The sequence below is a fragment of the Melanerpes formicivorus genome, unplaced genomic scaffold (genome assembly GCF_026170545.1).
Source record: "Melanerpes formicivorus ecotype bairdi unplaced genomic scaffold, bMelFor1.0.p_v2 SCAF_20, whole genome shotgun sequence".
In the NCBI taxonomy this organism is placed as follows: Eukaryota; Metazoa; Chordata; class Aves; order Piciformes; family Picidae; genus Melanerpes; species Melanerpes formicivorus.
Window position 1 is genome coordinate 12991526 of NW_027142372.1, and position 14655 is coordinate 13006180.

The window sequence follows — 14655 nt, forward strand, 5'->3', positions numbered from 1 at the left end:
CTCTGATGTGTTCTGGAAGCTGTTTGGTAGTGAATCCAGCATCAATAGACACCACAAGGTTAATACCAGCTATGTAAGTTTTGCAACTTATTGCCACTTCCATGTGTGGCTAGAGCTGTGTACGGTGAAGCAGAATAATACTCCTGAATGTTCATTATTAGCACCTTGGGATGACAGTATTAAATGCACACACGTGGTTTCTGATGACTTCAATCAAGGTAGTCAATAATGGTGCAGCAGATAAGGTTCTGTGCTAAGTGATGCAGAATTACAAATAAACACTCTAACAGCTGCTTGAATCAGATGCACATTCAATACCTCGACCAAACAGGATTCCTTTTCTAATGCACATAAATATCTTCTCTGGCTCTGCTGTCTAGTGCACAGACACCTTTCCCTTCTCTTGTATTTCCAGAAGAGAAAGAGTTCTGGCAGTTAGGAGGGGTCACTTAGCATTGAAGATCTCAACTAGAATGAATGAGCAATGTGTCTTACTGCCCTAGGCATGACATGAAAGTATACCAAAAATTTACTTTCGTTCAGACTGGTTCCCACACCTAGAAATATTTATCTATTCTCTTTGAGGATATTTGTCTCCACCTATAAAACTTCTTCAACTTTGTCCTTTTGATAATCTCACAATAATATTGTCCTGAATTTCTACTTTTCATTGTAAAAAGAAATGAAGTGGTTGAGGCCCCGTCCCTGGAGGTGTTTAAGAGTAGGCTGGATGAGGCTCTGGCCAGCCTGATCTAGTGTGGGGTGTCCCTGCCCATGGCAGGGGGGTTGGAACTAGATGATCCTTGTGGTCCCTTCCAACCCTGACTGATACTATGACCCAACGTACCAGCTGTTAAGATGCATTTAAAAACTCCAATATCAAATAAAAGAGAAATAAGGTAGTGCTACATTTTCACATGGAAATGTCCTAGTTAAAGAATGTCTGTGAAGACAGAAGCAAATCAGCATCTCAGCAGATTATGTTTTTTTATGCTTACGGTGGTATTTTATGTTTCCTGTCAGCCCCTGCAAATATTCCCTGAGTCATGTGGTTACAAAAATGTACAATTAACTCTCCCCAAAAAGAACATTTTAATATTAATCACTAAGGCTAAACCAGCTGCAGCTGTAAAAAAGCTTCAGCTTATTAGCTGCTACATTGCAGACAAATCTTTTATTTATTTTGTGCTTTTAGCTGTGAAGATTTGGAACGTTCAGGAGTTTCTCTTTTACTGCTCCAGAGTCACTCACTGAATTTTCACTAGATGGTTTAATTGTGCTTATATTTGACAGAAGGAACTTTAATCCACACAATATATAAAAATTATTACAGTTTAATGAGAGTTTTTTCTTGTGTTTTTATTATCACTGTCATTGTATTGACTAGAATAGAATTCAGCATACCAGGGATGAGTTGTTATTGGTACTTAGGTGCCTTAGGCTTGCTAACCGCTCAAGTATTATGAAGAAATTAGCTCTGATAAAGATGATTTATTACTTCCCAAGAACGTGCATAGATTATTTGCATCTAGCATCAAGATGTCAGCATAGTAATAAATGTATGAGACATAATCTTAAATCAAAGCTGTTCCAAGTCTGAAGTTTTAAGTAAATTCCTTTGCTTTCCTTTTGTTACAATAGTCTCTAATATCTTTAGGTGGCCATCCAGCAAAGCACTGAAGTGTATGTTTCAATTTACATGTGCACCTCTCTGAACAAAACCAAACAAACCAAAAAAGTCAAGGAGGAAATACTCATATACTTCAATGAATATGATCCACAATAGTTACTCACCACTGTCTATTGCCAGGAAGAGAGCAGTGTATATGTTATTCTGAACATGAGGGGATTCCCGATCCAGGATTGCAGTGGTGCTAATGGTACCGTTGGCAGGGTTAATTTCCAGCCAACTTGCTGGATCCTTGTAAACTGAATACCTAAACAAAAATAACAAGTGGTTAATGAATCACATATCTAGACAAACTAATGCATTGGTACAATAAAAGAAAAAAGAGTCTTTGCTCTCACTGGCTTTCATGGGATGGATTTCTTAGCACTTAAAAAAACCCCAACCCAACAGTTCAAACCTTGTGCCTTCCCTTTGAAACAGTTCATTATTGTTAGGCTTATCTGAGTTGCAGAGAGGTCTGAGACTGTTTCTTTTGATGCATATGTCCCAAGGTTGAGTAAGAAATCAGTTTCTGAAGCACTATGTAGGATGTTTCTTACTGCTGTGTTATGCTGCCAAAGTACCCAAACACTTCTGATGGACCTCTGCATTAATATTGATATTTACAGACTTTGGGAATCATCTCATAGTCCTCCCTTTTCCAGACTCACAATTCAATTCAGCCTAGGAGCTCTATTTTTTTTAACTTATTTTTTGAAGATTTTAATTTTTTCCCCCCTTACAATTAGCTATTTTGGGAAACTTAATCAATTGTGGAACTTGATAGCAACAAGAGTTAGCTATGGATTCATTAGGTCCAACAGGAGCTAATTACGTGCAGACCCCGTGTGCACACATTTGTTCTGCAGTCTGTGATCTCTAGTTTCCTGCTTCTGATGATTTCAAATGGATGCTCAGAATCTTGGAACAATCCAACCACATACATGCTGTCTAAATCAGGATTTGCAAACGCTGTCAAGATTCCTCAATACAGAACTCACTGTTGTGCTTTCTTTGCATTAATTGGCACAAATATTTAGACCCTGATACTAGAAATATTTAGACAGATTGTGGAGTTTTTGCCCTAAGAACTTCTCTACTTGGCTGAAGCAATAGAAATAAGGATGTTCATGAATTAGGGACTATATCTATACTCAGTTAAATATATTAAGCAATGTAACAACAGAGCTGAATTTACTGGCACCAATTCTCTCTCCAGTGAAATGTGTTAATATTTTAAACCGAAGTCCCAATCATATAATCAATAGTTAGTGTAATAACCTGTAATAGTTAATTGTTATAGGTCATAAACAGCCATACAGTCTGCTATAGACATTTTAAATTATAAGTAATTAATGTGAAACCTGTTATTGTTCAATGAGTAGTCAATATCTCACAGTGGCATTCACCTGAAGAGCGTCCTATGTGATAACACTGCCAACAATAGTTTATCAGTGCAACCATTTCCTGAGGGAATAATCCAAAACAACAAGTTGGCAGTGAGGTGGAAAAGTAAGTAAAATGAAATCAAATGGCAGCTGCTAGAAGAAGAAAGAATAAGTTGCAGCTCAGCAAAGAAACAGTCTCATTGAATGTACTTTGGGAGGCTTACTTTGGTCACTTGTGCCCTCCGGAAAGTGAAGAAACAAATTGTGATTAGTTGCTCGATCCTTCTAGCAGACTGTTAAGCATAGTCCATTATCATCACTAACAATGAGGGGACAACACACAGCTGTCCTCTCCAGCTGCCTCTGACCCCAGACTTCCCTTCAGACCTCTTGGTCCCATGTAACTTGTGCTTTTTCACTCTCCAGTTATTTTGACGAAGCAGAGTTTGAAAACTTTGGACTTCTGCTGGGATCTTTGAAAAGCTGAGGCAGGTCCTCAGCTCCAAGCTGTCAGAGGTTGGAAATGGCCATAAGCATAATTCATAATTCATGCAGCAAATTTTGCTGTATTTGAGCAGTAGGTCTGACCATTGGATGAACACAAACCAAGAGACTTAGTGTATGGCCCAAGCTCAAATTCTGCCATCAGATGGCACTGTGAAAGGCTGAAGAACGAACTGAAGAATGGATTTCTTCTGTCTCTCATCCCAGGAACCTCCCCTCCAGCTTTTGGAATAATGACATGGGAATGTGTCATTAACCAAAGGCTTTTTTTTTTTTTTTTTTTTTTGTCCCATATAAGTTAAAAAATATTAGAAAACTAGAACTTATAACAGCCTTTGAATAATAAATTTTGGCCACAGCCATCAATTTGTTCAGCTGGAAGAAAACTCATTTGTTAAAAAAGGAAACATTGGTTTCCACATGCATAAGTGAGGTAGTGCACACACAGGGACTCAGGCCAGAGGACTACAGGTCAAAAACAGACATCTTTTGCCAGCCCACAGATTAGGTGACCGTTATAACTGGATTAGCTGGAGGCAGAGCATGACTTGAATTTATGCGGCTTGGCCAGCTCCTCTGACAGCTCCCTCAGCACCCTAGGATGGATCCCATCTGGTCCCATGGACTTGTGGGGATCCAGGCGGCTGAGCAGATCACCAACTACCACATTTTGGAACAGTGGAAAACTATGCTGCTCCCTGGCTCCTTCTGCCAGCTCTGGAGGCCAGCTGTCTGGAAGACATTCTGTCCTGCTAGTAAAAATTGAGGCAAAGAAGGTGTTAAGTATCTCTGCCTTTTCCTCATCCCTTATCACAACCTGTTGACTTGCTGGAACAAGTCCAGAGAAGGGCAACAAAGTTAGTGAGGGGCTTGGAACACAAGCCCTATGAGGAGAGACTGAGGGAGCTGGGGCTGCTTAGCCTGGAGAGGAGGAGACTCAGGGGTGACCTTATTGCTCTCTACAACTACCTGAAGGGGGGTTGTAAACAGGCAGAGGTTGGTCTCTTCTCCCAGGCAGCCAGCACCAGAACAAGAGGACACAGTCTCAGGCTATGCCAGGGGAAGTTCAGGCTGGAGGTCAGGAGGAAGTTTTACACGGAGAGAGTGATTGCCCATTGGAATGGGCTGCCTGGGGAGGTGGTGGAGTCGCCCTCACTGGAGGTGTTCAGGAGGAGATTTGACAGGGTGCTTGGTTACATGGGTTAGTTGATTAGGCGGTGTTGGGTGATAGGTTGGACGCGATGATCTTGAAGGTCTCTTCCAACCTGGTTTATTCTATTCTATTCTATGCCTTAGAAAACACAGGGCTCCAGAACCTTTATGAATTTACCACGTGGCTCACAGGTCCATTTAAAGAAAGTGCAGTATAGATTGACATTATACTTCAGAGATCCATGGAGTGCTCTTATTTCAAAGGAATGATAGTCCAAGAAAAAAATACTGATTTTTGTCTTTGAAAAGCAAAATTGCTTTTAGCAAAAAGCATTCTCTTAATTCATCAGAGAAATACCTCTCACTAAAAATCAATCAATCATCAGTTGCCTCAGTGTTTCTCTGGTGTACCTGGAGAGGAAGTGCTATTATCCTGCAGAAGATGAGCATGGCTGGTTTCAGAGGTGCGAACAGACAATGCTGTCCACATGACTGCTGTTCTTTACCAAGACTGCTTCAGGCTTGACAAACACAGCCTCCTTGGGGCTGCTGAACCACAATGAGTTTTCCATGGAAACTAGGAACATACTGGTGTTCAGGCAGCCAGTTTCAGGATCAAAACTTCAATGTATACAGCCACAAAAATGTCCTCATTTTTATGAGCTATTATTATGTTAAAAGAAAGGAGCAACTTGGAACCAGAGCCTTTTGGAATTTGTGAGAAAGAGAGACCTAAGTGTTGAAAAGATTTGGCTTATTCATAGCCCCACAAAAGTCACTCTGAGTTTCATCACTGGCTTCTCCAGGATCAGAAATTATCCTTTGGGGAGTATGTGAAAAAGAATCAAAGACAAATGCTTGTGCATGGGGAGATATTCCATCAACCCAACATCTTCTTCCATTTAATAACCATTTAAACATTAATCAATACCTGAGCTTTATCTCCCATAAAAATGAGTTACTAGAATAGTAACAATGCAGATCATTATTTTATTTCACTCCTTTGTTTCTTTTTTTTTTTTTATTGTTGTTTTTATAGCTTTGCAACAAAGGTAGGCACGAAAATATGAAACAAGGGCAGCCTAAACAATTCCCTGTCTATTGTGAAACTGCAAATTCTCAATTAACCCTGAAACAATTTAAGAAGATTCAACATTGTAAAGTAATGAGAATTCAAAATAGATTGTATTATCTTCCCTGATTGCTCTACAAAGCACTGTTGGCTGTGCAAATAAAAAAAACCAACCCTGAATTGTATAACCTGTGATTTGGCATAGGATATCGTAAAAAGTAGTGCTTTGTCTTTCCCACCACATTTTTTACTTATTGTAAGAGTATATTGCAGTACAGTGAAAATGATTGTTCATAATTTTTTTTTGCAGGCTCTGCTAGCAAACACTTTAGAATAGACTCATTAAGAAAAGTACTATAAAAAGATAGAAACACAGAATGCAAAGTATAACTCTCTGCTTTCGACTTTAGAGGGATGTACTGATTGCACAGCAGTTTTGAAAAGAGAACCTTTTTTTTTCAGGTGGTTCAGCATGAACTTGCGTGGCTGGATGTACCAGCTGAGTTTTGAGAAGGTGGACACACCTGTATGGATAGACACACCTGCATGGATAGACACACCTGCATGGATAGACACACCTGCATGGATAGACACACCTGCATGGATAGACACACCTGCATGGATAGACACACCTGCATGGATAGACACAGACCTGCCTCCTCTGGTGCACCAGGTACTGCTTATCTTGGATTTATCCCACATTGCAGTAGTGAGGTGCAGTGCTGCTTTGTGGAGTTTATTTCACTGTGGTTTTAGATTTTAAACTATGCCAACAGCTTACAGTGCCCAAAGGTTTATTTGGCAACAGAACATGGGAAAGTATGTGGAACCTACTCTGATTGTGATCTCCTTGCACTATTGATAAACTAGTTATTGCAGAGGAAGAAGGGAAAACAACACCCTTAGACTGGAAATTGTCTACTGCAAAGTTGAAATATACATCTTAAATACATACATAGGCAGAGAGGCTGTAGCTGCAGAACAAGAGAACACAAACTAAAATATGCACTTGGTCTATTTGGTACAAAAATAAAGTAGGAAATACATGGAAATAATTTAAAACTTATAAAGGGCATCTCTTTCTAACACTAGGAAATTACTTGGACAGCACCTCCAGGGACTGCCAGCAAACATGTATGGTGCTGGTAGCTGGAAGCTTGAGTAGCACGGAAGAGTGGTGATAACATGGAGATAGAAATCTAATCAGAGTCACAGCCTTGTACTAGCCACACACACTAAATAAAAAAACTTCACAGCCACCAGTGCAATAGCCCAGGGTGTCACAGGAGAGCAGCCAGGCATCTAGGCACAGAGGCTGACAGCACGCTTGGCAAGGACTTTCAAAGGTTGGTAGTTGCCAGACTTCTCCCACGTGAAGCCAAGGGGCTCTGGCACTTATGCTTTAACAGAAAGAGAAGGCAGGCAAAAGGAAGCAGTGCCAAGCATCTGCGTCAGTTTGATGTGCAGCGTTGACAGGAGCTAAGGTGAGCAGTTTAGGTAGGCATGTCAGGGTGGCAGTTTTCAGCCTTGTGCACCTGGGGAATGTTTCGATCTGACTGACATGAGTCAGTACCAGAAATCTTCCAAAGCTTATTCATACTTTCAATTGACACATATTTACTGCTTTTAGACATCCTAGTCCCACTGACTTAAATGAAAAAAAGAGTGTCAGTTGAATGGGCCAAATATTTCACGTAAAGAAGTATTTCTATTTTGAATGAAACACATTAACATTATCCACATTTCTGAATCCATACCAGTTCACCTATAATACTTCAACATATTGGAGTTATCATATCTGTCTTCCTCCTTCTGAGGCTCTAACTGCAGTCCCCCAAATATTTCTAAGCTCTTAATGATCTATTCAAGTAAAATGAGCAGGAAGGTAACCTTGTATTGTTTGTGCTTAGGAGTTCAGCATGAGCGTGCCTCTGTATGAAAACTCTCTAAATGCAGACTTTAAATCAAGGCAATACAAATGTCTTCTCATTATATCAAGTCCACCTGAAAAATCAAGAGCCACCACTTCTGCAAAATGAGTCATGGTTATCTGGGAAAGCTATGAAACAGTTACAGCATAAATATACATGTCTGTGTAAACAGGGTGGTTCAAAGAGAAAGACAAAAACACCTCCCAAAACGTTAAGTGTAGCATCAAAAGTCTGGATTAAAACTGCATTGTGCTTCAAATGCTTTATGTATGTATAACATAGAGCTTTAGAGACTAACCTGCTTCCCATCACACTCCATCTTTTCCACTGTGCTATCATTACCTTTTGCCTGCACTAATTATAGCAGCATATGGCACCAGAAAGAGTAGGAAGGAAACCTCATTGCCACACAGCAATATTCCAGCTGAAATCTATTCCAGACTCATTTATGACAACGCACTACCATTTTTCTGCTCTGTGACTCTATGACAACAAAAGTATTCCTACTCCTGTACTGGTTTAGGTTGGAAGCTTTGGGGGAGCAACTTATATTTCATGTATGGAAATTCAAAGCCTCACACAGCAGCATCTCTAATAGCTAGCCCATGCTGGATGAAAACAGTGATAGCAATTCTCTAACGTATGTTACATCTAACATTCTCAAACTACACTAACTCTAATGTTGGAAAGGTATTTTTTATGCAACTTCCAGGCTTGTGTTTGGTTGCTTTTCCTTTTTAATTTTAAAATGTTTGTGTCAGTGAAGCCACTGGAAGAATGTCTTTGGAGCACTTGTGGCTTTTCAGTTCTGTCTGCATGTTGATGAATGAACTGGATTAATCTCAAGGTACAAGTGACTGTACATGTTTGCTTCCCATTTAATACCCAAAATCTTCTGCTGCAGCCCCCAAACACTGTGTCGCACGGGTCACAAACACATGACCAATGGTCCTTGTGCTCAGTGTGACAAAGCATGTCCTCACATCAGTAAGGGATTAGGCATTATCAAGGATAATGGCATTCACCATATTAACAAAAAAATCTGGCAACCAAAGACTGCTAGTAAGACTCTCATTTACTTCATCACATCAGCTTCAGCAGTATGCAGCTGTGTGGAAGATCTTAGGCAGTTTTGGAGAATGGGGAACATTAAATATTCATAAGAGAACTAATGAAGATCCCTGATGAATAATGATAATAGGTTTGTAATCCAGTGTTTAGGACATCCATAAGATACAACAACACATGTAGCACTACCAAGTCAACCAGCTGAATAAGTTCTCTAGCTGTAGCATTTTTCTTTTCACCCCTGTGTTACGAAGCAAAGGGAAAATAATCCTGCATTAAGCTCAGTGTTGTCAATAATGACCTGTGACCAGTACCAGCTCATTTAAATCTAGCTTAGCTATCTATCCATCATGCTGTGGTCACAACCTAAAACAACGTTTCCATTGCAGGGAAGGACTAAAAAACAATTAGAGGATTTCATGTCACAGGGAAAATGGAATGCTACTAAAACAAAATGTAAGCATTTATGCATCACAAAAGCTGCAGGTTGTAAGAGAAATTATACAGGAAATGGTACTGCTAATTAATTAAAGAGCTTTTCTAGATCTTGTTGATTACTGACCCTCAGGACTTCAGAAACTGTACATCCAACTTTATGATTCCACAAAACGCTCACTAAATGTTTAAAAAACCTGGTTCAAGCCTTAAACATGATGGTGTTTGGCCAAAACCTTGATGTACACCTGTTCCTTGTAAACATGTTCTGGTAACACAGTTAAGAAGTCCCCAGTAAAACTTCAAAAGATGCTGTTCAAAAGTCAGAAAGAAAAAGCAAGCTAAAGTGTCAGTTCTTTGTTCTTCCCACTCCCCATGTTTGACTCATACACCACAGCTGGCAAACTGAGCATAGTCAAGCAACTTCTCCCATTAAATATACACCATACAAACTGCATGGTTTGAAGTTAGATTGAAATGCTGCTACTAAAAGCATAGCTATAAGCTAAATATGTGGTAGGGTATAAAATAACACTTTCAGTGCCCTCCTAAAGACATTTGGACATGCTAAAGTTACTTTGGTCAGTTTATCTTGAAATAACAATGAAAAATAAATAACACAAAGGAAACTTGACGGCAACGTGCTACCATTAAACAGAATAAACATATCATTAGCAAAATCTAAACCCTGAAATAAATCACATTTTCTAGCAATATCACTGAAAAAGGTTTCAGGTGGGATGTATTTTTAAACCTACTGAAGATAGAGGATTTATTCAACCACCACTTTTCAGCTTCACGGAACAGATTTATGGGCTTGCAGACTGTGTTTGCGCAGGCTGGAAATGTCAACTTAGAGTGCAATTTAAAAAACAAATTAAAATCCCCATCACTGTTCTGCCACAAGCTACTCTGTGCATTTTTGGTCACTGAAAATTCATGTTTCTCTTTGATAAACTGGACATATTCCAGGGTGAATTCATTAGCTACGCACCAGCATGTAGCTTAGCTCCGCAGGTCAGGCATGGCAATCTGTGTGGTAACTCCTGCAGCAGTTTCTTTCCGAGCAATCCTCAAGTGTCTCTCCAGTTTCTACAGTTTGTGTACAAACATGCATATACTTTAGCCTAACCCTATCTGAATTGGCGTTGAAACCAGAGAAGTATGATGCCTATCTGGTTAGGGTGTCCAGCAGGCAGGACATACACACTACTAAAGTCAGTGGTGCTGCAGAAGACTAGCACATGATGGTTTTTAAGGTTGAAGCTTCATATACATTCAAGCTTTGGTAAAATGTGTTGTTAATATCAGTTTTCCACTGATCCACTCCCAATAAAAGCTCATTTTGGCTTGGTATAAAGAAACATGTAGCTTACAGAGAAGCACAGCTAGGATGCTGTGGTACACAAGGGGCGAGTATACCTGTCTACATTCAGCCCATATCTGGGTCTAACCTACAGCAATTAATCTATCACCTGGTGACCCCTCTCCAGCAGAGAAGAGGATCAGAGAAAGGAGAGGAGACCTACGGCTTTAAATGAAAACAAATTCTATGATATAGCCAAAATAATATAAAAGCCAATATAAAGTATCCAAAGTCGTACTCACAAATGTACAGTGGCCACAATTCCCCAGGAAAATAGTCCTCAGGATGGAAGAGGGGCAGAGTCAGGAGCAGCCCAAGCAGGGAGCATACTATCCCCAGTAGCCTGCCCCTTTCCTTCTGGATGTGATATTCATGGTCTGGGACACACCTACAGTTAACTCAGGTCAGCTGTCCTGGATGACTCTGAACTGCTAACAGCCTGTGCCTGCCCTGGGATTCTGTCCCAGCAAAACCAGGATAGTACTACTGAAGCAGCTCAGCATTTTTCCCTAAACCTCTTCATATTCTGTACAACAAGCTTCTATTTGAGCCTTCTTTTTTTTTTCAGTCACCCTTCAAGTTTGTGAATAACATAGAGGCATTTAAGGGAAAAGAAGTCTGCCCACTGCTTTGGAGGACAACTTGTCTGTTACAGCCTTTTCACTTGCATGTCTTATGCTGGTGAGTCCCAGGAAAGTCTGCTGAAAGTGTAATTGAGACCCTTCAGAAATATTTCAGCTATTAAGGGTGTGGAGGGTTAATTTTATTTTTTTACAGCTGAAAATATACTCTTTTTTTTTGGGGGGTGCATATCCAGAAAGGTAGAAAAGACAATAACAGGAAAAATCTAGATACTACTTGGTCTGTACAAATATGACATGAGAATGTAACATTCAATTTCCACTTTAGAAAATTAAATTTCCAATAGAAAATTATATTAATAGAATAGAAATAACAAAAATTGAACCCTCCTCCCCATAAGTGTATTTTCTACAGGCAACAAATCTTGGCAGGAATTATTTTGATTAAAGACCAAAACAAACAAAAATAAGAAAAGCTTACTTTGATGTCTTTGACAGTTAACTGAGTTACAAGATAAATATTGTTTTAGATGGGTGGGAGGAGATTCTAGGCTGCAGTATCTATCTCTATTTGTGGAATTTTCTGCTGGGTCTGCATTTGAGTGAAGCCAAGAGAGAGAATTAAGTAGTGTACCTCTCATAGAATTTTACTTTCTTTTGTCTCATGGAAGTAAAAATGAAGCATTGTCAATGCAGGCAAATTGGAGCATATGGGACAGCACAAAAAAGGTCAAACGAGAGCTTCAGGCATTCATCTTTAATGCTAATGACCAATCAATATATACCCAATGTTATCCCTGGCTGCATCACTGCATCAGAGGGAGGACAGTACAAATTAGAGTGGATGCTACAAAAAAAAATGTTGTTGCTATTCTGCATCAGACTCAGAGTAGAATAGAATAGACCAGACCAGGTTGGAAGAGACCTTCGAGATCATCATGTCCAACCTATCATCCAACACCACCTAATCAACTAAACCATGCCACCAAGCACCCTGTCAAGTCTCCCCCTGAACACCTCCAGTGATGGTGACTCCACCACCTCCTCGGGCAGCCCATTCCAATAGGCAATCATTCTCTCTGTGTAGAACTTTCTCCTAACCTCCAGCCTGAACTTCCCCTGGTGCAGCTTGAGACTGAACACCTCTTGTTCTGGTGCTGGTTGCCTGGGAGAAGAGACCAGCCCCCACCTGTCTACAACCTCCCTTCAAGTAGTTGTAGACAGCAGACACCGAACTCTTTTTCTCAGACACTAGTGACCAAGCATTTTTCAGGCTGAGTGTCTAATGGTGTAGATTTTATCACTGGAAGTGGCCCCTGTGCCTCGAGGAAACAGTTTGTAGGGCTGCAGCCAGATTCCAGGCAGTATTTGCTTCTGTTTCCATCTGCAAGCCATTTCTAAAATTATTCACCCCATCACCTGAACAAAAAGGTTCAGCATTTCAGCTTTATTCTGCCTGTTGCATTGGTGATTTAGGAGGCTGGCGTTCATGACAATTGTCTATCTACAAAGATTAAATCAACTTCTGTTTCTAGTCCCCTATCACTGAGAAATATCAGATGAGAAGATGGTTGAGTTAATGATTTGTGTGGACAAAAACAGGAGTAAATAACCATGGCAAACAGAAAGTAACAGGAAGGTCATTGCAACTAGAATAAGAAAAAAAAACACCCAACAACAACAAACCCACAACAAAACCCACCCAAACCCCACAGCAAGTAATCAAATGGAAAGAGTAAAATGATGCTAATGAGGCTGTTAAATAATGAATTCTGAAAAGGAAAATACTTTCTGTTAGTACTGTACAGTCTTTCAAACTTTTCTCTGCACAAAGTACTATTTTCATTTTCTTTTCCTTTGGGGCAAAGAAAATCCTAGAAGCTGAGGTATAACAAAATAACATCCACAAACTCATTTATGTATTTTTTAATCAGAAGTGATTAGGCCTATGGTTAAATGAACCCAGAGGCTATAACTGTCTGAATTATTCCTGAAGCTAGGGAATAATACACCATATCTGGGACTAACACACTAGTATAATCAGGTTGTTACTGTTAGAATAATTGTCGACACATGCAAATCAGTAAAAGTTTGTTCATTGTAGCGATTGTGCCTCTAAAGCTAATCAACCTGAGATGAGCTGGAGGTTCTTTTACAAACCACCAAGAGAAGGTTCTGGCAGTAAAACTCTATCAAAGTTTCTGTACATGCCAGTTCTTTGCAACTGTGCTTCCAGCACAAGCAGCCTCTCCCGCTGCAAATCCATTTGCTGCTTTCTCTTTCAAGCAGGGGTCCTGATGGCTCTCAAAAAAATAAAAAAAAGGGAAATTTTTAATAAAAGCCCAGCAGATTCACTACTAAAATGTCACTATCGAACAAAGCCAGGAAATAGCACATTTCTACAGACTCAGTGGAAGTTTTTTTTTTAAGGGATAGACAGAAAAGAGGTGAGAAGTGGCTCACTACTGTGAAGCATTAGTCTATCCGGATCAATACAACTCCCCCTGGTCTGCGGATCCTACTGCCAGGAGCTGGCTGGTACCAGCAAGGGATTACTTCTGCCAGCTGCCATAAAACCTCAGTTGTTCCCTGGCTAATACTAAAGTCAGAAAGAAAACACCCTTGCTTGGAAGAACTCCCAAAAAAGTCAGGACAGAGAAGCTGTGAGGCTTGGCTCCGGTGCATATTTGCAACCTGAGCATGAGTGATACAAACACATTTACAAGATCCACTCCCAGCCCCTATTAATATCTATGAACTTGGGGACTCATCTCAAAAGGAAGAGAATGAATGTTTCTGCAAATTAATTTTTAAAAGGAAAGTGTAACAAATTGGTGAATATGCTGAATAATCACTTTAGCACAGTTAATGTCCTGTGCCAATCTAAGGCCTTCGCAGTACCCATGCCTTCCAAAGCAGCTGTGAGTGCAGCAGCTGTCCCCTGTGTACTACTTCATCATCATCTTTCACACTCGCTTGCCTCTTTTCTTGCTTTTCTCTCATCAAAACTTTCTGAAGAATTGCATTCAGTATAAATCTAGAAGACAATGGGATCAGGCTCTCCCAGAGGTGGGGAAGAACTCCTTATCACTCCAAAAATATTTTTAAAATTAAATGTAGAACTACCACAGGCCTTTCTCCCTGTTGCCAAATGAGCAAGAAATACCAGGAGGCATTTGATGAATTGGTTCTCACAGCTACAGCAGAATGCCTTCCTTTGACACTAAACATGCACCACTTTCCCCATTAATTACAGGTATTCTCTGGGAAGTGAGGTGACAGCAATGGAAAGAGTGTCTAAACCTGAACATGTGTGGTATCTCTGGGACTACATCTTCTGCCTATCCCCAAGGTGTTCAGAATTATTAATAGCGTGACTTTCCTCTATATTATCCCTTAATACATGTAATAACTTTTACCTCTTCAGTGCTGGAGAAAATGCTAAGAAAGACTGCTGAAATAATGAATTTAATTTGAATTAAAGCTGAA

At 40.0% G+C, this 14655-nt stretch overlaps 1 protein-coding gene across 2 annotated transcripts in view; it reads right to left on the bottom strand.

Annotated features, from left to right (window-relative positions):
• CDH13 (cadherin 13) overlaps positions 1-14655 on the bottom strand; it is a 517521-nt gene that overhangs the window by 33651 nt on the left and 469215 nt on the right. For both annotated transcript variants that reach the window (XM_068150857.1, XM_068150856.1), the window contains exon 11: positions 1795-1937. In XM_068150857.1, the coding sequence (XP_068006958.1) occupies positions 1795-1937 (143 nt within the window). The remainder of the gene's footprint in view (positions 1-1794; positions 1938-14655) is intronic.